General features: G+C 41.2%; 1 protein-coding gene across 3 annotated transcripts in view; it reads left to right on the top strand.

Moving 5' to 3' along the window:
- nlgn2a (neuroligin 2a) overlaps positions 1-23,845 on the top strand; it is a gene marked incomplete at both ends in the record, with an annotated part of 119,230 nt that overhangs the window by 20,591 nt on the left and 74,794 nt on the right. Inside the window, one exon of one of the 3 annotated variants that reach the window (XM_080052300.1) lies at positions 10,043-10,096. The exons of the other annotated variants lie outside the window; for them this stretch is intronic. Within the exon in view, the coding sequence (XP_079908426.1) occupies positions 10,043-10,096 (54 nt within the window). The remainder of the gene's footprint in view (positions 1-10,042; positions 10,097-23,845) is intronic. 3 annotated transcript variants of the gene reach the window in all.

Below are 23,845 nucleotides of genomic sequence, written 5' to 3'. Positions count from 1 at the left end.
TGCCCTGGCCCGGATCTTAAGGTGCAGTGTGAGTCCAGGCAAGCGGGGAAATGGGAGGGGGGGACAATTGTGCTTACTGGGGACCTTGGCCTAGTGTGAATGCACCCTCAAAGTGCCTCTTGTTAGCCAGGCTTGTGTGATAAACATGCAAATCACGTCATTCAATTGAGAGGGACTGAATTGAGACGTAATGACAGCGGAGCGGTGGAAAAACTAATTGTGACAGATAATAAGATAAGATATCCTTTATTCGTCCCACAGTGGGGAAATTTCAGTGTTGCATCACACATTAGAGCAGGAATAAGAGCACACAGGAGTAAAGAGCACACAGAGGGCACAGCAATAGCTGTAAATGCTTATTTAGCTTTAAACTTTGTATAAGCTTATGTTTTAGCTTTAAACTTTGTATAAATATAAACTATAACTATGTGAGTTAGCAGGATATGGGCAGAATAAATAATAAAGTGACAGTGACACATGTAGCACCATTATTGCACGTTCTTAAGTTACAGTATTGCACATGATTGCAGTATATACAGGTGAATGACATGTACAGGGTCAGCAGTTCTGATTGTACAGTCTGACCGCAGCAGGAAGGAAAGACCTGCGGAATCTCTCCCTCACACAGCGAGGGTGAATCAGTCTGTCACTGAAGCTGCTCTCCAGAGCAGACAGAGTGTCCTGCAGGGGGTGACAGTCGTGGTCCAGCATGGATGTTAGTTTGTCCAGGACCCTCCTGTCCCCCACCTGCTGCACTGTGTCCAGGGGGCAGCCCAGGACAGAGCTGGACTTCCTGATGACCTTGTCCAGCTTCTTCCTGTCCCTCTCTGTGATGCTGCTGCTCCAGCAGGCTACTCCGTACAAGATGGCTGATGCCACTACAGAGTCGTAGAAGGTCTTCAGGAGAGGCCCCCGTACTCCAAAAGACCTGAGTCTCCTCAGGAGGTAGAGCCGACTTTGGCCCTTCCTGAAGAGAGCGTCCGTGTTATGAGTCCAATCCAGTTTGTGGTTCAGATGAACACCCAGGTACTTGTAAGAGACCACTCTCTCAATGTCCCGTCCCTCGATGTTCACTGGGGCGGGGGCAGCAGAGTGGCGTCTGCGGAAATCCACCACCATCTCCTTGGTTTTCCCCGCGTTAATGAGGAGGTGGTTCCGCTGACACCAGTCCACAAAGTCCTGCGTTAGTCCTCTGTACTCTGCGTCGTCGTCCTCAGTGATGAGTCCGACGATGGCAGAGTCGTCAGAGAACTTCTGCAGGACACAGCCGTCGGTGTTGTGTCTGAAGTCTGCAGTGTAGAGGGTGAAGAGGAATGGTGCGAGGACGGTCCCCTGGGGGGCCCCCACACTGCAGGTCTGGACCTCAGACACACAATCCCTGGATCTCACAAACTGAGGTCTGTCTGTGAGGTAGTCCAGGATCCACTCAGCCAAGTCATTGTCCACTCCCGCCGCCTCCAGCTTGTCCCTCAGGAGCCTCGGGGGACTAATGACGGCTCTATAAATCCATTTAGAATATTGCTGAAGGGTGAATGTTGAAGGAGCACCTTAAAAGGACAGACAAGCTGGCTCACACAGGATCTTATTGTTAAATCGCTGCCATTCATTCATTGGAAAATGACCTCCATAGTTGTTTTGTAGTGTAGTCACAGCTTACTCATCTCAGCTACTCATCTGCGAAGTGCCTACACATTTGTAAGCGTGTATTGGCTGAGAGAGAGAGAGAGAGAGAGACAGAGAGACACAGAGAGAGAGAGAGGGCAGTGATGTGTGATAAAGCAGGAGATTGGCAGTATAGAATGTCCCCTTGCGTTCCTGCCTGCCTGATTGTCTTTACATTGAACGGCTGTATCCCCCCCCCCTTCCCTTACCGACAAACACAGCAGAACATCCACTAACAATGCATGAAATAGGGAAAGCGTCTACGGTTGAACAACTCTCGGAGTGGCAGTCAACGTCTCACTCATCCCACTTACTCATCTAGGACCTGCTCTCACATGCACACACACACACACACACACACACACACACACACACACTGACACACACACACACACACACACTTGTGCACAAATCTTATTGACTTATTCACTGCACTTCCGCTGCAATATTTTACCTCCAGGACAATGACAATGTCCCAATCTCTTTTCCATCTCGCTCTCTCGCACTCTCACACACACACGCACACACACACACACACACACACACACACACACACACAGAGAGAGCCCCATTGTGCAGCTCCAAACTGGCATCCATCATTCATGGTCGACGCTCACTCACAAGCTGTCGGACTCAGTTCCATTTCCTCGTAGATCATGCCGGACTGGCACACTTTGCCTAAATGAGCTACTCAACACCTACTTACTCTCGTCTCTGCACCCAAACGTTTGTTCCACACACACAAACACACACTGCCTCATACCCACAAACATTGTGAAAATGAGCCTTGTTGTTTTGTGTATGGCCTTTTGAATTCCTCAAATCGCATAATACTACTAAATGAGGAAAACTCAATACACTTATATGGATGTGTATACACATTTTACACTGCAATTATATCTGAGCCCAGGATGTACACTGAACAGGGCTGTGCGATATGGTTTCAAATCATTATCTCAATATTTGTAAGGAGATCAGCCATTCAAAAGTTTGGAATCGCCTGCCACAAAAGCTTGATTGGGTACAGTCAATTTTTTTAATGATCTGTCGTCCTGTTAGGCTCAAGAAAGTCCTTTATTCAGATAAATGATATCGTATGATGGGTTTGCAAAAAAAGTTATAAGAAATACTGCACAGTGGTTCAACAGACAGGCAGTGAAAGAAGTACTTAAAAAAAGTAATTGGTAAAAGAAACTGTGAAGTTGTGTTGCAACAGCATAACTGTTCTAAAAAAGTCAAACTAGACATTGAAGTTTTGTCCAAGGTTACTTAGCACCATTGGAACTGGATCACTTGACATCAGCTGAACATACTATGAACCAACAAATCACTGTTTAAACCTATTCAATCTAACCATTGTACTAGACTGTTGAGGGCCCAAAGAACAATAGGTTCCCAAGATACTTAGAACCCAGTTTAAAGAACTGTCAATAATGATCGAGTATCATTGATGCCTTACTGGGCTGGAAAACAAATGTAAAATCGAAGGCTATTTGGGGGAAAGAATGGTTACAACAGTATTCTCCTCTGGCATGCAGGTGACTCAAAACGTTTGAACTATAAAAGCAAAGTATAAAATAAACCTGTCGAACATATTGTTTAAAACTAGGAAATGAGCTGCTATTGATGCGGTATATTTCAATGTGTCATAAATACACTCACATACAAACAAACATACACTTGTTGGACCATCTTTCGCTTTGATTATGGCACATATTCGCCTTAACACATTTTGATAAGCTTTATTTGTTACACAAGGTTGCTCTGTACCTAGACCTGTCCAACTGAAGCAACCCCAGATCCTCCACTGTCACACAGGCTGGTACAGTAGGCACTAGGCATGATGGGAGCATGATTTCATCCACCTCTATTCTTACCCTGATGCACCCATCACTCTGGAACAGGGTCAATCTGGTCTCATCAGACCACACAACCTTTTTCTATTACTCCAGAGTCCAATCTGTATGCTCCCTGGCAAATTGGAGCATTTTATCCAGATAAGCCCCACTGCATACTCCATATCCCTTATGTTCTCTTCACATTGTGCGTGTGGAAATGCTCTTAGTTTCACTATTAAACATAGCCAGGAGTTCTACTGTCGATATTTAAAAATTTGATTCCACCAAATAATTTTATTTATTTTAAGTGATCTCCTATCACGATCATTAAATATTTTTATCCAACCACATGTCTTCCTCAAAGATGACAGTTCGCCACTATCTATCCAGGTTGTAATAATGCGTTGGACAGTTCTTAACATGATTTTGGTAGTTTCATCTTCTCCTGAGTAGTGTTCTCTGTTTTATGCAGGCCAATAATTTCACCCCTCTGAAACAGTAACATATTTTCCAAAACCACAGCATATGTCTTCTGACATGGTTGTTTAAGAATTAAGAAGCTATTCACTGCAATAGTTAGGGTCAAACAACTTGTTGCCATCTGAAACATATTAATCACTGCAGTTTTTGACGGATGGGCGGACGGAGGGCTAGTGTATTTAGACCCCTTCATTTTTTTGTTTTACATTTTGTGATGTTTCAGCCTTATTAAAATGTATTTCCACCCCCTTTACTCTACACTCAGTATCCCACAATGACAAAGCAAAAGCATTATTTTAGCTTCACATACCTGGATTTTAGGACTTTCTACCTGTCTTTTTTGCAGATCCTGTAAAGCTCCATCTGTTTGAATTGGCAATTTTCAGCTGTCTGCAGAGATGTTCCAGTTGGTTAAAGTCTGTCTTCTGTCTAGGTCCCTCAAGGACATCCACAGGCTTGTCCCCGAGCCACTGTGATATTTTGACTGTGTCCTGTTGGAAGAGGACCCTCTGTGCTTTCATGTGTCTTTCTCTGAATCTGCCTCGATGTGGCCACTCTCAACATAAAGTCCAGATGGGTGGAGTGTTGATGAGATGGTTGTTCTTCTGAAGGCTTCCAAACAAAAGATATTTGGAGATGATCAGATTCTTGATCACCTCTCTCACATAAAACATGCTTCTACAGCGAATGCTCAGTTTGGCCGGGCGGCCAGCTCTTTCAAGAACCCCAGTTGTTCTGAACTTTTCTACATTTAAGGATCATGGAGGGCACTCTAATCCTTTTTTCTGTAGCCTTTAACATGTTACTGTTAGCCTGGCATTCCCAGACCTGCCACTAGGCGCTGGCAAATTAAATTTGCTGCGCGTGTTGGTCTGGACACGCTCCGTTGAAGCTTATCAAGAAAGCCAGAAATCTGGCGGGCGCGCCAGAGCCCCTTATATGGTACTCTGGGGAGGACGTAACCGGATGACGACAGTGACGTGCATGCGACGTCGAAGCCGTGATAGTAAACATCAGAGATGGCTGCGGATATATTGTGTGAGTTTGATACTGCTTTGGCCTCGACCCTTAACGATTTGGAAGACGGCACTCAAATCTTTCATTAGCAAGTAAGTGGAATGTTCTATTTTGCCGACCGACAACGGCAAACCTTTAATTTAACAGTTTAACAGCTGTTCGCTAAACGAAAGGGGCTTACGTCGCCTTGTGCATCGCTCTGATTGGTTGTAGTGCTATCCAACTGCGTGCAGTGGCATTTGAAATGTACGAGTAGGAGCCGCCCCTTGAGTTGGAAATTACTATTGATCGTCGCCAGACCCTCTATCGTTCAAGATATCAGGGTCTGGATTTCCAGGCTATCTTACTGTAGGAAAAAAGTAAATACTTCTCTATCTATGGAAATCTATGACAAGAAGTATTGAAGCGTTCTTTGAGGCTCCCGGTTGCCCAACACCTTATTAGGGTTCAACATTCCATGTTGGTTTTCACTTTATATTTTCATTCATAAAATACAAAGGTGCACAAATGCAATTCAGTAGATGTAGTTATTCAAAATCCCCAAAGTAGTGAACCTCCCTGTTGTCTCCTTACTTAAAGCTGGGGTATATGATTTCTGATTGGTCAAAGTTAACATGAGCTGTACACTTTGACCAATCAGAGCAAGGCATTCACTTTTGCACGACTTTGTTGGTGTAGAGTGTGTCAGGGAGGGACCATAGGGGAGGGACCAAAGAGAACAAGTAGAGCGGTTGAGGTATTTGAATTCGAATCTCTATCCCAACTGCCATTTTCTCCCCAAATCCTCCAACCCAGCTTAAACTGCACATTGTGTGAATGTGCATCACCACACCTCTGGCCTTCCAGTCTGTTGTGCATGTATGTGTGCTGTCCAACGACGTGTCTGCGTTACGTCTATGCCCATGTGTGTGTCTGTGTGTGTGTGGCCTTCGGGAGAAGTGGATTCAAAGTGAAGCTTTACGTAACAAGTTTCAAAGTGAGCTGCAGTCCGCCGTTCCACAGAGATGAGGATTAAAGACAGACACTGTATAGAGAGGAGAGAGGGTGTACATAACTTTAAGTTAAAAAAACTATTATCGTGCAGCTACTTTCTGCATGGCAAATGTAGCACAGGTAATGCAGAAAGGTAGAAATGTACCACTGTCTATTCTGAGGGTGTTATAGTTGCATTTGCTGTTATTTTCGACATCTTCCGATTGGTGTGTGGGATTTAGAGGGGGTTGATGGGAGTCGGGGTATGGTCCTCCATCAAATTCCACACAACCCTGTCGCCTTAACTCCATTGATTGGAAAAAGAGTTTCGCAACGTCAAGAAAACCCAGCTATTTTTCCCTCCTTCGGCTTGATTCAGACTGCTCTGCACCTCGCCCGCTCATTGCAAAAAGATGTCAATCAAGCTACATTTTGTTCACTTTGTCTCACCATGTTGCCGGGGCTGCTAATGGTTGCTTGATTTTTCCTCTGCACAATTTTACCCCCATCCCCCGAATAAAAATCGTTTTGTCTGGTTTCTTTGATAGGCAGGTTACGATTTCAGCTTTTTTTTCTTTTTTTACTTGACTTTTTAGTAGAAATTGCAGCAGTCGTTAACATGGTCCAATGTTTGTTTTGTGCTCCGTTTTAGGAATATTACAAAAAACCCGTTGTCATAATGGGTTAGCTAATGAAGTGTTGCAGACAATGTAGTTTACACTCCGATGAGTTTCATCATTATGCTACATTATCTTAATAAAGAAAAGACACAAAGTACTTCCATTAACCAGAGAAACAATTCCCAACTCAAGGTCCACTCAATATTTCTTTTCATGCATCCTATGGTCTTTCTCAGAGAAATGTTTTCTTAGGTCGTCATTGTTGAGGAATAGTGGGAAAGCTAGTGAGTGGGCCTTAAACTGAGAGTTTCAAGTATATGTAAAACAAAAAAGGGGGGGGGGGTGTTGTGAGAGGTCAATAATTAATCACACAAAGAGTTACGTTTCAGCTGGTATAAACTACGAAAGAATTCCATGATCTACAAACTTCTGTTTTCAGGTTCTTAAAGCCATCAGAAATATTACAAACTATTTTTTTCTAGTTTTAAATAATACAAAACATTTAATCTTCCAGGTTTTGAGTGCATAGAAAAGATCGTAAACCTCACCAATACAATAACAACCCAACTATCTAGCACTGTATCAGGGCAGTAGTGCATACTGTATGTATAACAACCTGTTATATCTGCACAATTTAAAATATACATGAATATTTATTTTACTACCTTTTTTACAAACTGTTTAACTTTCACTATAGTATATCTTAATGTGCATTGGTCTTTTGTACATTCTGTTCTAGCCTTTCTATAACCTCTTCTCATTAGGCATATACATTTTCTAAAACCTGTTTGCATTAGTTTATTAATTTAATCACCACTGTATTTTATGATATTTTATTTAATATATACGATGTTTTATTCCATATTTTAACTTCTAAATGATGTATGTATTATTTGAATGATTGCTTTCACACAGTGCCACCGGCAGATTAATTGTATCACTCCAGTCAGTGCAATGTGATTGATGGATTGTCAAAACGTTGGTACAAACATCCATGGTTCCCAGACAATGCTGTTGCCCTGACTTTTTCGATATAGCTGCCAGCAAGCTATCAAAACTAATGTCATTCCCATAAGCTTGAGCTGCACTTTATGTTGAGTGCAAATTAGCACTGTTAGCATGAACTAGCTAAACTAAGATAGTGAACATACAAAACCTTATACCCGCTAAACATCAGAACGTTAAAGGTGGTCCACGCATCTTTCAGTTTTTGTTCACTCTTGCACCCCCTTTGGACAAAAGCGGTAGTGTTTTTACTACGCCAGCTGTTGTTCCTGGGTGAGCGTACCAATGACACAGGCATTAAGAAAAACTAAATAGAAATAGCATTCTATGCAGTGATGGTCTGGTTTGCTGTTACATTTATTGTATGATCATCAGAGGAAAATTAGACTGTTTCAGAAATATTTAAAAGTTTCCCATTGCACCTTTAACACAATGGTCATTATCAATTTGAAGGTCTTAGCATGCTAATGTTAGGACTTAACTCTACAACTTTGCATTGCTCTACACTCTGTCTTGTTCAAAAATCAAACCTCAATCCTTTCTCTGTAACATAGGAAATACGTTTTTTCCTAAACACATTGAGCAAATTGATTTTAAGGGGACAGGGTGGCACTGGTCAAGTAGGTGCTCAAGTAACAAAGACCCAAATATTATCATATTGTAGATTTTGTATTCTATGAGTCGCAATTTTGTTATTATTTTTGGACTTTCTGTTTTGGAGGTGCGTACATCTTTTAAAGGGCCCGCCATTCACGTGTCCTTTTATCACTGTGTGTAATTTACAAATATTCCGCTGTGCATTTACCCATTCAATACAACACCTCGATGAAAACAAGGTCCTGCTGCGTCTTAAGTCCGTCAGTGTTTTGTTATACATGTTGTTTTTTTCTCACGGTCAACTGAATAAAATCCAGCTTCTTTTCCAAAACCTCAAGTTCCCAAAGTGGATTTATCAGATGAAAAGCGATGAAAGGCGTCTTTGTACTTACTTTCTGAATGCTGCGGTAAAAATTGTTTTCAACCAACATTTGCCTCCTGAAAGATGAACTGAGCACTATACATCTATCCTTTTACACCCACTGTAGTGAATTGTCTCTTTTCTGTGATATCATAAACGAATAGTGTGGGGACAATAAAATGAGACAACACATGAAAGCAGGGGTTTTTTGGGGCTTATTTTTCCTTAAACACCTCACTTCCCGAATAAGACTCTTAAGAGAAGAGGTCTAGAAACACTGGGGTTGATGGCAACGAAACCATATCGTCAAAGTCGGGATTCCTTAAATGTCATGCAAACTGTTCATCGACAAATTAAATAAAATCCTTCGGGGGTCAATGATGGAAGGAGGAACAGAGGAGGTTGTTTCCCCCCCCCCCCCTCTCTGTGTGTGCATTTCTTCTTTTTCCTCTCCGACACTCTTTTCATTTACCAAAAACAGCCAATGGGCAGATGGGAGATCAGTTTAGGTTCACCTTTTACCTGCACTTCTCCAAGCAATTAGCGTCACGCTTTCTTGTCATTTCAAAATGGACACACTGCTGTTGTGCTATGTAATTATTAACCCACCTAGGGGAACGGCTCTCTGGTTTAAGCAATAAATAATGGCAAGCGTGCACGCACACACGCACACACTTCAAAACACAAAAGCACTTGTTCCCATGTTGGTTTTTTTAAACATGTTTAACATGCCTTTTACCATTACAGGGCCATTGTGTGTGAGTGTGGGTGTGTGAGAGTGTGGGTATGTGTGTGTATGTGTGTTTTTACCTCTCGCTGTCCAATTAAAGGCGTCTTTGTCTCCAGTGTGTTTATCTAAAATGGTCTTATTGATTGATGTTTTGCGACAGTCCTTTATAATGTTCCATGTGCCACAACTGTGGGTTTGAGCATCAGGATCCAAAGCCACCATTCTTCCCATAGGTGTTCCTTCTTTGCCAGTGTCTTTTTGACAATCTGTCTTTTTTGACTTGCTCATATGTTGGGAGGAAAAAAAAAGGGCTTGGTCCTGCTCTTCAAACCACAGAGGCCTTGTTATTATTACATACGCACTCCACTTTTTCACCAACCCCGCCAGCAAACGTTAGGCTCAGTGCAAACAACCAGGGTTTGAAGGAGATCAGGAGAGAAAAAGGGGGACCGTAAAACAATGGCAGTCATTTTCTTCTGCAGGGGGGACGAGACGAAAAAAAAAAGTTTTCTTTGATCTTGTGTCTTTTCTTGTGATAAATCTATGTTTGTGATGCCTGTTGTTTTTGCCTTTATACTCTTTTTAAGGGGGAACTAAAAACAAAAACAATAAGCAGCCATGAACTCTTGCTGATTTGTCCTTTTTGCTCTTTCTTCTTTTCTTTTTTTGACATTCTTATTTTTTTTTCTCCGTTTTTTGCCAGTAATCTTTTTTGAATTTTGTCTTTTCTCTTTTTCCCCCCTTTTTTTCTTAACCCTAGGTCCGCTCACAAAAAAACATGATGAATCTTCAATGAACAAGCCTCGAGACGAAGGTATTTTTGTTGCATGTTTTTCCTTTTTTCTTGTTTCTTGAAGTCTTTTTGGGGGTTGTTTACACATGCATTAGAGTGGAAAACAAAACACGCCCACACACACACACACACATACACACAAACACACACACATACAAGTCAACAAGCTCTTATAGGTGGGACTTTGGATGGGAGATGCGCACAAGATGTCTTGGTGTAAGTGTATGTTCTGACCGTTGCCATTAAAAAAGCTGTCTTTATGCAAATCCTTAGCCTTCTGTGACCTTGTATGATAGTAGCGGCCTGGCTAATGGAATCCTGATAGCCTTCATTATAAAGGCATCCACAGGCAGTTGTGTGTGTGTGTTTTCCAGAAGTCCGGGTCTGGCTCTCAAAGCAAGAGGCTGCCTCAGACGTCGTTGTCGCGGCTGTGCCCTTGAAAGTACATTGGCCAACTAACAGCATTGTCACCGAAAAGAAAAACAAAGCACCTTTTGAGAGCCGCTTACAAAAATGAGGTGCATTATTATTGAGGCCCAATCCCCGGCTTGAGCACGAAATAGCTATTGAGTAAGGACCGGCACAAATATTAAGCTAGCCTTATTCCAAGTCAATGATGATAACGTCAAATCAACCCAGGACAAATTGGGGACATCCAAGGACACTTGTGCCCCCGCTTTGAGAAGATTTGGGTTCAATCGTTTTATCTCCAAGTTCATCCCGCTCTCCCCCCTCTTTCCTCCCTTGTTCTTTTGGACTTGTTTCTGGGAGGAAAGAGAAGAAAGATATATTTTGATATTTCTCTCTTCATGCTATTTCGAGGCTGGCGCGAGTGAATCTCTCTCTTGCTACTTGATGCTCTTTGATTTGGGGTATTTATTTATTTATTTTTATATATTTTTGAAGTCGGGAGTCAGAGAAAGTTGACACGAGAGGATTTTCTTGGTGATCAAACACACTGGCACAGACACAACTTCTTGAGCTGTCACAGTCTGTGAACAGCCCAGCCTGGTCTAAACACGCTTTTCATCCACCATCATATGATTAGACACCATTTAATTCAGAACACCAAATGTCAATTACAATATCTCTACATTTCAAACCCAAATTGGAATCATATTACAAACTGGAGACACTAAACGGAGACCAAAAGGATACAGTTACAGACAGGACATACATATCCCTGCATAGGATTACATAAACCAATTGAAACGACGTGCACTGGAAATGACTTCCAGTACAGCCCCATTAATTACACATTACTGAGGTCATGGTTTCAAATGACGTCAGCTTGTAAAATCCTTCTGATGATTTAATGTCCTTCGTTCATTATTCATTATTCCATAATAATTGAATGTTTAATATATCGCCCTACCTGATGGTTCAAAATGCTATTTCAAAGCCTTTACCACATTTACCGGATTTAATTCTAGAAAAGGCATGCCGAATTGATAGTCGATAGACTGCTAAAGGTGTATGAATGGTAGCGTGAGAATGGTAACAGGTCTCCCTTGAAAATGGGATGGGATTTACCTGTATAAATAAAGGTTAAAAAAAATACTGTATGTGCTGAACATTTATCAAAAGCCAATCCTGGTCCAAGATTGTTTTAAACACACTGTGGGCACTTTAAGTCTCCATTGCACAGACAATGATGACAGACGGTTCAGCCAAGTAAAGGAGGCATATAGGTTTAAAACTAACAATACAAGCGTAGTCATATATTCTGTACTTTGCAGTGAGGGAGAATAAGTGGATGCAATTTTCATTATTTAATGAGGTAATTCCAAAGACAGAAACTCCAACTCAGACACAAATTAGTATTAGTATTATTCCAAGTAGAGCATTACACATGTCTGGAGGGGACTTTAAGGTTACTTTAGTCTAAAATATTATCAGAAATAAACCTTTAAACCAGCCCCAGAGTGTAACTGTTGAGTGTAAACTGCCCCAAATGTCCAGAAACTATACTAAGGGCTTGAATTGAGTGTCCTTTTTATTTGGTGGATACAGCTGTTTATAATCGCTGTCAAAGTCCAGTGTGGATACATATATAGAGATGTATACACACACACACACACACACACACACACACACACACACACACACACACAACCAGTGTGCTTTAAATTGCTTAACAACAGAACATCTGAAAATAGATATGGAGCAGATTGTTATTTGTATAGAGCAATTGCCCTTGGATGTAGTTATAGTGCATAAGTGGGCCTGCTCCTGTACAAAGGCTAGACTGTGTAAGTATAACAGCACAATGGGCAGTTGTGTGCGTTATGACCTTTTAGATATATCTTGACTGTTGGAAATGATTCATACACATGCCTTATGGCTGTGATACATGCACTCTGGTTCCAAGCTGCTCTTAAGCCTGACCTGTGCTGTGCCGTCTTCCACCTTAAGGCTACGCACTTACCCGTCAACAATCTGGCAATGGTTACTAGAGCTGCAACGATTAATCGACAAATCGATTATTAAAATAATCGTCAACTATTTTGATAATAGATTAATCGTTTCGAGTAATTTTTTAATAAAAATGCCAAATTCTATCAGCTTCTCAAATGTGAATATTTTCTGGTTTCTTTAATCCTATTATGACAGTAAACTGAAATATATCTGTGTGTTTTGGACATAACAATACATTTGAGGACGTCAACATGGGCTTTGGAAAATTGATCAACATGTTTCACCATTTTCTGACATGTTACGGACCAAAACACTAATCGATTAATAATCGATTAATCGAGAAAATTATGGACGGATTAATCGATTATCAAAATAATCCTTAGTTGCAGCCTTAATGGTTACTAACTGTTGGAAAAATAAAGATTTCAGTAAAAATAACTGGATTCAGAAGGGGCAGACATTGTGACATTAACAGGGAAAAAAAATCTCTTTAGTTTGCTGTCTAAATATTTCCCTAACCAGCAAAAATAATCCTAAACATTCCGGACAATTTTCAGTAAGAGAGACTAGAGAAACTACATGAGATTATATGTGACAACGTCCCGGTCAGTCCATCCGTTTGGTCCACCATTTTGTCCTCATTCTTTCAGCTGTGCATCAACAGCTCCCTTTCAAATTTGGACTGCTTTGAAGCCGCATATATTCTGGGCCACGCAGAAACCTATTCATAATCCCTTTTTTGTGTTTAAAAAAACGACTAACTGGATAAGAGCTACGAAGACTAAAGGCAGCGTTCTCCGTCCATAGAGATGACTTCATTTGGCTGCTGCTGTGGCGACTCTGCATCAGGTGTGAGAGAGCAACGTCAGACTGCTGCTCAGTGCCCATGCTCAAAAAGATTGATAGAGCTTTACACAGCCTCTAGCTCTCTCTGTGTGTGTGTGTGTGTGTGTGTGTGTGTGTGTGTGTGTGTGTGTGTGTGTGTGTGTGTGTGTGTGTGTGTGTGTGTGTGTGTGTGTGTGTGTGTGTGTGTGTGTGAGTGTGAGTGAGTGATAGAGATTGAACTAAATCAAGACACAGACAGGGAGAGTGTGTTCCTTTGCCGTCCAGTGTGTCAGCTTTGATCAGAGACAAACCACAACCACCTGAGCCCCGTCCCTGGAACATATTTCTGTCACCTGTCTGTGACACTCTCACACACTCTCTAACACTTTAAAACACACACACACACGCACACACACAATGGACATGCCGTTTAAAGGAACAATTCAAAACCAAAATGAGAAGACACAGATGAATCACAGAAGATAGCATTATAATTTTTCACATTACATTAGGCAAAAAGTGCAGGCAAAAGCTTTAAAAAGTCGATACGTGCTTTATGATTTATATCAATGGCAAAATGATATAGATATATGAGGATATAGGTGAAAAAAACAATGTCATATTTACATAATCTCTGTAATGAAGGCATTGTTTTAGCTTTTTTTTTTTACATACATGACTCAAAGTATAATGCAAAATATTGGGCAAGTTACTTTAAAGTTTAAACGCTCATCAATTCCGCATTACTTATTGAAAAAAAGTACATTGGCAGCAAACGTATAGTGCACTAAATAACTCTTTGCCTCAGCCCACCTGCAGCTTTAACAAGCGGGCAGCTGTACAACCTGTGGGGATTTACTGAGCATGCAGCAAGCTATAGCTTAGCATGGGTGACTGCTCATCTCTCTGCAGTAGTCCACACCTCAGCTGTGCGGTTCACACACACACACACACACACACACACACACACACACACACACACACACTTCTTCTTCTTAAGTTGTCCGTCGATTTCGACGATGACGTCACATTTATGCCCTTAAGGATGAAGAATCAAAAAGTCCATGGCTCTTGGCTACTTCTGATGGTTTCGTCTGTGGCTGTGCAGTCCTATTCGTGATCCGCAAATTCGGTTGCATACATCACAGCAGAATTCCCCTTGCATAGCGGGTGGTTGATGACGTAGTACCCACACACACACACACACACACACACACACACACACACACACACACACACACATACACACACAGACTCCTGGATGTTGGCAAAACAACGGCTCAAATGACATTTCTGTAAGCTTTTCTGCTCAACACTGGTAATTAGGTTAATATAACGTGTGATAATGAAGAAGTGTCTTAATATGATAATATAGTATAATACATCATTTTAATATTTTTTTTCTTCTAATTGAAACGAGTTCCCGACCATCTGTTGGGGGGAAAAAAATCAAATATCAAAATGACAAATACACACACTCTGCACAGTGGGAGGAATCAATCATCCATCCTCTGCCGTCTCTCTCTCTCCACTCGCTTTATTATTATTTTATTCTAAAAAGAGACGATTGAAAGAAGCTACAGGAGGTTAGGTTATGATAGGCGAGCATTATGGAACACTTCATTACATTCTGGGTATCAGCTATCTGCAGCCATGTTAGACTCCTCATGTGCATCCAGCTATACAGTACAAATGACCCCCACATGATGTACTCTGAATTCTTCCTGGTCCCCCGGTCTTTGAAAGAAAAATCGGATGAAAACAAAAGGCTATAGGAAACAAAAGACAAGGTCGATGAACTTTTACTCATAATATTGTTTAATAAAAAATAAATAAATTGCGTAAATTTTTCAGAAATCAAATCTATCATGTGATGGGTCAAAGGAGGCTTTGGCTTTTTCAAATAACGGTGTTCTTCATAATGAATCGTCCAACTTTAGTATTTAATACCAGCTTAATATTAGTATGTCATTAATCAAACGTTGGTGAGAGGTTTTGATTGACCTGAAATGGTCGGTTGACTAACTGCATTTCAGATAATAAGGAATTAATGCTGTTATGTCCTAAGACTGCAGTGCTACAGAACACTTATTTGAATTGTTTAGTTATACAGCACTGTCCAAAATGTATTGATCAAATGGAGCCAAACAGGCTATCAAGTCTGCAGAGCAATGACTTATTACCTATACCTGTATTATTGCATGCAGTTCCTTGCAGTATTTTCAGAAGGAAATATAACACTGTAGTGAATTTAGGTTGTTACTTCGTATTCACAAGGGAAGGAATGTTTTGCAATAATGTAAATTTAAACTTGTTAGAGAAAGCGCTATTGTCCAGTTCTTTCATTTAAATGATAGCAATCTCTCAGAGGATGCAGTAAGTTATTTCTCTCAGGAGCACAATGCTAGAACTAAACAAAGCTATTGGTGCTAAATAAGTTTCAACCTTCATTTGGTGCAGAGATAGCCAGTGTCCGCTACTTATTGTTTAAAGAGGACCTATGATACTTTTTGACTTTTATGACCTATAAACATTTTTATAATGATTTATAGTCATGTTTAACCATACTAGCTTATCAAATAATGACGTACATGCATTTAGACGTATTCCCTGCTGACCGTCTGGGGTGGCTGTGCAGAGCACTAAACACTAGGGCAAGCACAAAGCAGAGTGTGGAGAGTTACTGCTGTGCGCGCTAGGGTGAGAGGAAGAGTGTCCCGAAAATCTACATGGTTTTTTGTGATGTGATTCGTGTCAGGTTGCTCTATAGCAGTTTTTAACAAGAAATTAAGAGCAGAAAAGTAGTATAATAGGAGATCTTTAATAGTACCTCCCTTTTAGTTCGTAGAAGGGCAGTCCTTAAACCAATGTAAACAGAAAGGTTGTCCACCATCACAAATCAAAACATAAGATCTTCATATCAATGTCAAATTGTTTGACAAGATAAAATCTTTTTTCTAGGAGAATAGCTGCTTGCTAGGGGGTTTGTTACTACATGGACAGCTTTCACATTACACCTGATCATTTGATCCATTGTTTATACAAAAAATGATAGGTGCAGCTTTAAAGGTTTTGCTTACATCAAGACACCATTTCCATTCATTATCAGGACAACACTATCTGTATATGTAGTCTAAAAATAGCAGCTTTATGTGCACTTTAATCATTGCTGCACTAATTCAACGATGGTATTTCAAACATAATGCCCCACATAAACATTGTTTACTGGTATTAAATTAGATCATTATCCAAAACATATATCTAAAGAATTGTAGGTTACATTTTTTTTAACTGTGTATTTATGTTAATTCTGTTCAGGGCCAAAGTTAAGTCCAAAAATGTTTTACCGCTCCTTAATTGGGCATTTAAGATTCTATTAGTAGAAAATAGTACACACATAAAATAAGAAAGATGTGCGTACATAAACGGCAAAGCACTTCCTAGTCAAAGTTATAGTGTAAATGCACTGTGTTTGCATCCTGCTCCTAAATGTCACGGTACACACACACACACAAACACCAACGACTCAAATGACTACAGATAAATACAACAACAGTGACCCGTGTTTACAGCTCAGTAGAGTACTGTCAGCATTCGTACGCGTGTACCCCTTAATTCGGAAATTATTTATCTCAGCCAAAGCTTTACTACACACACAGCATGCAGGGTCTGGGAATGAATGCACAGCCGAGCCCCGAAACGCTTGTTAAACTTTATCTGTAAAGGTTAATGTCCCTGCTGGCCACTGTATTCTCAAAGCAAAACAATGGGCTCGGAATCGGAAAAAAAAAATAGGGAAAAAAAGGCTTTTGATCAACTGCCTGTAACACTGCTGCTCCACTGAATCAGCTTTTAATTAGTGTCTTTTGAATTGAATGTGTCGCATAATGGCCTGGGAAAAAAACACGTCTCGGATGTCGCACAGTATTCCCAAGAAGAATGTATATTCTTCACTGCCGGGAGGATGTTTTTTTATAAGTGTGTCTGAAGAGTGAATGACAAGAAAAAAAAAAGGACAAGGAAGACAGGAAGAGCTATTAGTCGAAGTGAGGACAGGCAGCACCGTGGGGAGAGTCTCCAATGCTTTGTTGTTTGTCGATGGCGAGCGAGACTGAAAGACGTCAGCGAGCTGGAGTGGCTTTTATTACGGAGGCACTTGAAGCATGAAACAATACCTGATTTTCAAGATGCTCTCTCCTGGATGGCCAGATGCTAGACCACGTAGAGGGAAAATAATAGTCCATGTGAGATGGACACAAGCATTTCGTTGACACTCTGTTTGTGTCTGTGCATCAACGTGTTTTTCTCAATCCCCTACTCTTTTTCGCCTATTCCTCTCTGCCCTAGGGCTCGATTATGAAAAAAAAATACAATGGCTTGGGAAACATTGTGCATTTCTTAGCTTTGTTTGATATTTAGTCGAAGTCGATTTTCTTATCTTCATGATTGTTGGAAGTCAAAATTGTAACTGGGATCCAACTTTGATTAATTGCACAGCCTTCACTTTGCTCTTTCTCATTTTCTCTGTCTCTCTGTATAACCTGGTGTTTCCACTGTGGTTAGAACTCCGCTGACAGATGCTGGCCTGTGTGCATGCAGCATCTCTCTAAATCGGCCCTCTCTGTTTGTGCTACACACGAGTACACACAAATTCCCTCCTAAAAACACCTCCTCCCGTTGCAGTGCTCGCTCACAATCCCTTGAGTGCCATGCAAAGACGGACGAGTTTCGAGATTCATCTTTCTCAAGTAATACGATTCTCTCACTCTAAATATCTCCGGTTTCCCTAAAGGCTTTCCACCATGGACAGAGTGTAATATTCAATGTACTGTGTTCTATACACACTCAACAACAACAGCAAAATGTCTTCAGCGTGCAAACCAAACAACAACAAGGACAAGGAGGCAGTAGGCAATCAATGATGACAAATGCGGAGGCCGGCATCCATTCTATTATTTATTCCCCCTGTTTTTTTGTCTACATTCTGACTTGCGGAATACAAATGACTGTATAAGAGAATTTTTCATGGAACAAGGTAACACGGGGAAAAGTAGACAGATGAGTAGTACGACGGAAAAAAAAAGGACAACGGTAAAATGAAAAGGAAAAAAAACAAGGATAAGGAAAAGAGAAGATGTCTCACTATGTGGACAAAAGAACACATAGTGACAAACAACAACAAAACAGGATAGCCTTTTGCAACAAAAAAAAACACTACCCGTAACAGTACTAAGAGAGCCCACCAGCACAGAGCAGAATAGAATCTTCTGCATGTAAAAAAAAAAAAAAGATCAACCGCACTGTCAGACCGACTTTGTTTTCACATTTACTTCAGAGACTCAATCTCTTGTCTCTTTCTATCACATCTCGTCTCTCGGTGGGCCTGTCGGTTATATGCCTGTGAAGCTGCGTAACCGCCTCCACGCATACCTCTGCACTCGCTCCCTCGCCTGGCCCACGTCATGTCAAGGTTGTGTCACTACCGCGTTGAATACACCTACTCCACCGCACGCTGACTGATAGTATTTCATTGAGCCTGAAAAACCCCCTTTGACAAGACAAAGAAAACGTGAGGAAGAGGGAGGCGGAGGCGGAGGGATACGGAGCAGATGAAAAGCATTGGAAGGTGTCCTGAGATCGAGCGGGACAGCGTGTGGTCCGTCAGTTAGCTCAGCGCTTGAAAAAGATTTTTTTATTTTTTTTTGGTTAGTGTTTCACTTGGCTGGGTTTTATTGCCATGTGTAATGGCTATAAGGGACTGAGGAAAGCAACAGCAAGGGCTGGCTCAGCTCCTCTTTCACTCCCTGGAACTCAGTGACTGACTTTCCCCAATGCTTGCTTGCAGCTAGCCAAGAGCCATTATGGGACTATTTAATCCAAATCAATAAACTTTAAAGTGCTCACTGAAACAAAAGGAAGTTTGGAATTGTCCTATTGTATCGCTGAGAAGACCCTCCAGCAGTCACCCTAGTGAGATCAGTAATACTGTATCATTGCAGTATCGCAGGATTATAGTCTGGGTTAATGCATGGTTTTTATAGCAAAAGTGTACATGCAAAGCGCACTGCGGGAGCAGTTTTGAGGTGATTAAGAGTTGGTGAAGGCCTGAGAATGATGGTTTGGAATCTGGCATTTCTTTTTGGAAGATTCCTTCCAAAAGAAAGTACTACTTTAAATTGCTATTTTTTTCACAAAGGATAGATCGCAGTGTGGTTGAAAGCATTTGCATTTATTGTGTCAAAGCACAAGCTCCGATTTGTGTTTAGTGGTTTTTTAAAACATTTCTGAGCCGCATAACTTGATGCTTTGATTTTTTAAAAGGCTATTTGCAACTCTCGTCTCCTTGCTTTTATACCACTTTACAACAGCATATATGTTGAGAGAGAAACATAATGCCATCTGAGTTTATGGTTTTCCATAAATATATAGTGCAAACAATTTTATGAAAGACTCAGAGTTTACACTAAGTAAATCCATATCTGCTCTTCTAGTGTAATATCTGCTCACAGCAATCAGCATCTTTCTATGCTTTTTGGACTATTAGAAATATCCAGGGAATTAAAATATCTAGGACATGTCTTCTCAGATGATCTCATGGATGACAGTGACATTCGTCGTCAATGGTGTAAAATATATGCACAGGCCAACATGATGTTGAGGAAATTTTCCATGTGTTCCACAGATGTTAAGTGTGCTCTGTTTAGGGCTTATGTCACGCCGCTGTATACAGCTCATCTGTGGTCCTCTTACAGAGTGAGAAGTATGCAGAGGCTTAGAGTGGCATATAATGATGCCATGAGGTTGTTGCTGCGTGTTCCTAGGTGGCACAGTGCTAGCCAGTTATTTGTGTCCTCTAATGTACCTACATGTCAGGCACTGTTGCGAAAGTTGATGTTCAGTTTCATGTGTCGTTTGGATTTGTCAGAGAATGGCATCATTATGGGCTTAACCAACCCTATGATGGGCTATCGGTTCACATCCAGGCTTCGAAAGCATTGGCATGATAGCTTGCACCTATTTTAGTACAGTATTTTATTGAGTAATGTATTTTAATGTGTTCTATGTGTGTGTGTATGTTGGATGTGAGTGGACCATCTGAGTCCTTAATAAAGATTATTATGCTTATGCTTATGACACATTTACTTTCTCTGTATTTAACCTAAACCACAATCGTTCCTTAACCTAAAGTGTTCATAGTATCCCAAACCTAACAGCATGCTCGACCAGTCTCGACCCAAATCTGGGGTGTCATAGTCCTGCACTTGTATTTACTTTACAACGTAGTTTTGGCGAAAGTAATTAGCGTCATTTAAGCATAACTTCTAGGAGACATATTTGCTCAAGTCTGAATGCCTCTATTATGCAAATGCATTTGTCTTCACCTTTTGATCAAATTTGCACAGTTTCCGGCTGACATTAAAAAAAAAGGGTAAACTATTTAATATGATTGTCTGTGATGTCATCAAAGTAAATCAATTACACTAATAAGCTGGATCTACAAAAACAGACGTAGCATTTAAAATTAGGTTTCGCCACCGCGTGATGTTAATCAAACCAACATAAATTGATGAGTGTATAAATAGATAAAATTCAAACACGACCTGAAGCCTAAGTCAAACACATTACAAACGCAGCAGGGATGTAGTGATTTGATTTTGAGATATATATATAAATAGTTTAGGTGAAGATATTCTTGGCCAGTACATTTATAAAATAGGTTCTTGGGAAGGGCGGACAAAAGTGAAAGGTGGGGTCAGTGATTCTGGAGAATGCTACTTTGTGTCCACTCAAAAACATCTGGTATTAATACACAGCCTAGGCTCTGTAAACTGGCATGTTGGCTTATTTGTTTTTGTTTATACCAGTTTTGTAGCCTGGCAACAGGGACAAGGGTGAAGTGAATCTATGTTGCAAAAGGCAATAAGGGTTGCCAGTTCTGAGACTTGGAAGAAGTAGAATTCCCCTTCCACCATCAGATTAACAGTCAGGACAGACAAGACAGTATAAATGGCTGCTGATGATCCATACAGCCCCCTATGGGTACACGATGGAGCCCCAAACAGGATGATCTCCACATGTACAAATGTTTGATTACTGATTGAAACACGACCCAAGAAAGCCTTGCAGGATCTTGGCAACGCGGCTGTATGGCAGATCTCGGCGATCACTGCTCAGACTGCATGCCTGCTGAGGAGGCCTATGCTTGCATACGGCACACACACACACACACACACACACACACACACACACACACACACACACACACACACACAAACACACACGAACAAGAGAGATGAATCATTCCTCCAATTGTGCACACACATGCAGCTTTTCTGTCGCTTCTTTGACTTCCAGAAGTTGCAGTGTTGTCGTCCTATCGCGTTCTACCCGCCCCGCGTTTGTGTCTTTTCTCCTGGATTGTATCGCAGCTGCTGTCGGAGTGGCATTCCAATTAAGGAGCTATTGTTACATAGGAGATGTAGGGAGTGCTTGGGTAATAGTGGCAGAGCTGCCTGCATTACTTAATGGGAACAGTGGCGTCTGAATAGAGACGGCTACATCCAATATAGCGTTTCTGTGCTTCTCCTTCTGGAACACATGCACTCCCAAATAGAAAAAGAATACATTACCTCCACATGGGGTGCTCTGCAGTTATATATGTGTATACAGTACAAAACATATTAGTTTTTTCTGTGTCTGTTTCTCCCCTGTGTAGTGTGTTTTGGTACATGGTACAGTCTCTTTAACCTTTAAGCAGTAACTAAACATGGTCAATTAAGCAAAACAAATGAATGTTCAACCATGCAAATGTGAAGAACCAACATATAGTTTGAATTTTTAAGTGGCTGTTCATCTGGGGTATTATATGTGTTTTCCAATTACATTTTGAAGGGGTTGGGGGTGTAAGTCCTGTGTCAGTCAGGCTTCACAACAAACACACACTCACTCAGTCGCAGTTAGACCCCAGACACCCTGTGAAATCAGGGCTGGAACGGCAAGATGGGCAGAGCATTATGGGAGGGAGGGATGTAGCAGACGAGAGAGAGAGAGGGAGGGATAGAGAGAGAGAGAGAGAGAGGTGGGTTGGGGATAACCAGAGGTCGCAGGAGGACGGACAAAGTCGACTCCAGGCTCCAGTTGTAAGTCACTTTGGATGAAAGCGTCGCCATGCTAAATGACATGTAATGTAATGTAATAACAAAGGGGGAGTGTTGGAACACGGTTGATTACATTTAATTTATAGCCATGGACAGGTGGGCATGCATGATTGCTTGAGGGCCTTCCGTTGCCATTCACTCCTTACACTCATCCATTACAGTAATAACTTGTAATGTATGCAGTACATGAACATCCATATTGTTATTCCCTATAGGGGTGACACATATATATGTATCAACACACACATAAACACATATGCATGTATAAACATGTACACAAATGTGTATATAAATTAACATCTTAACTCGTCCGCCACCCTTCTTCCTCAGACTTTATTCTCATTTTACATTTAAATATGAATTCAAGCCCTAACCTCATATTATTCTTGTGGGTGTCAAACTGTTCAAATATCTACAATTCTCTTTATGTTCTTGTGATAAAATAGTACCAAAGATTAAATGGTTTAACAAAAGTCTAGATATACAAATGGTAGAATAATCTGTTCACATTAAGGAGCAGGGTTTTAAGGCTAATTATCATGTGTGACACTGAATGGCAAAAGCAGCACCATAGTGTCACCATGAAGCAGTGGGTTTTTGTTTAGTGCATCGATGTTCTCCTGTTAACGTCCTACTTGAAACAAGACTCAGCCGTTGTTAACCTTAAAACGCTACATAAACCTCCAGTCAATCAGACACACACACGCTCCAATAAAAAAACACTACGGGCATTTTGTCCCCAGTTAGGCATGAAGAATGTGGAGATGAAGAGAAGCAAAAGAGGGAAAGAAAAAAATGAAAGGAAGGAAGCGGAGTGGAGTGGGGTCAACTGGAGTCCAACATGCGTGAGCCGGAAAGAAAGGGATGTGGAAAACGGAAGAGAGGAAGACTGTTAAGAGGGGGGGGGAAGAGGGAGGCTGCAGTGGGAAAACAAGTACAATGCCTGTGTTTGTGCCGTCTTTGTCGCCGTGGCATTTTGGAGGACAAGAGGGGCTGTGTGCCCGGATGTGTGTGTGTGTGTGTGTGTGTGTGTGTGTGTGTGTGTGTGTGTGTGTGTGTGTGTGTGTGTGTGTGTGTGTGTGTGTGTGTGTGTGTGTGTGTGTGTGTGTGTGTGTGTGTGTGTGTGTGTGTGTGTGTGTGTGTGTGTGTGTGTGTGTGTGTGTGTGTGTGTGTGTGTGTGTGTGTGTGTGTGTGTGTGTGTGTGTATTCGCCTCCCCATCCACTCAATTTGTGGAATTGATCCGCTCTCTAATAGTACGCAAAAACAAAAAGTCGGCCTAATCCGAGCATTATTTGTAACACGGATACGAGAGTGGAGAGGGAGGGAGGGATATCATTTAACAGTAGAACAGTGCTGCAAAATCCCATG

The sequence above is a fragment of the Ammodytes marinus genome (genome assembly GCF_949987685.1).
Source record: "Ammodytes marinus genome assembly, chromosome: 23".
Classification (NCBI taxonomy): Eukaryota; Metazoa; Chordata; class Actinopteri; order Uranoscopiformes; family Ammodytidae; genus Ammodytes; species Ammodytes marinus.
This window is presented reverse-complemented; position numbering and strand designations above follow the sequence as displayed.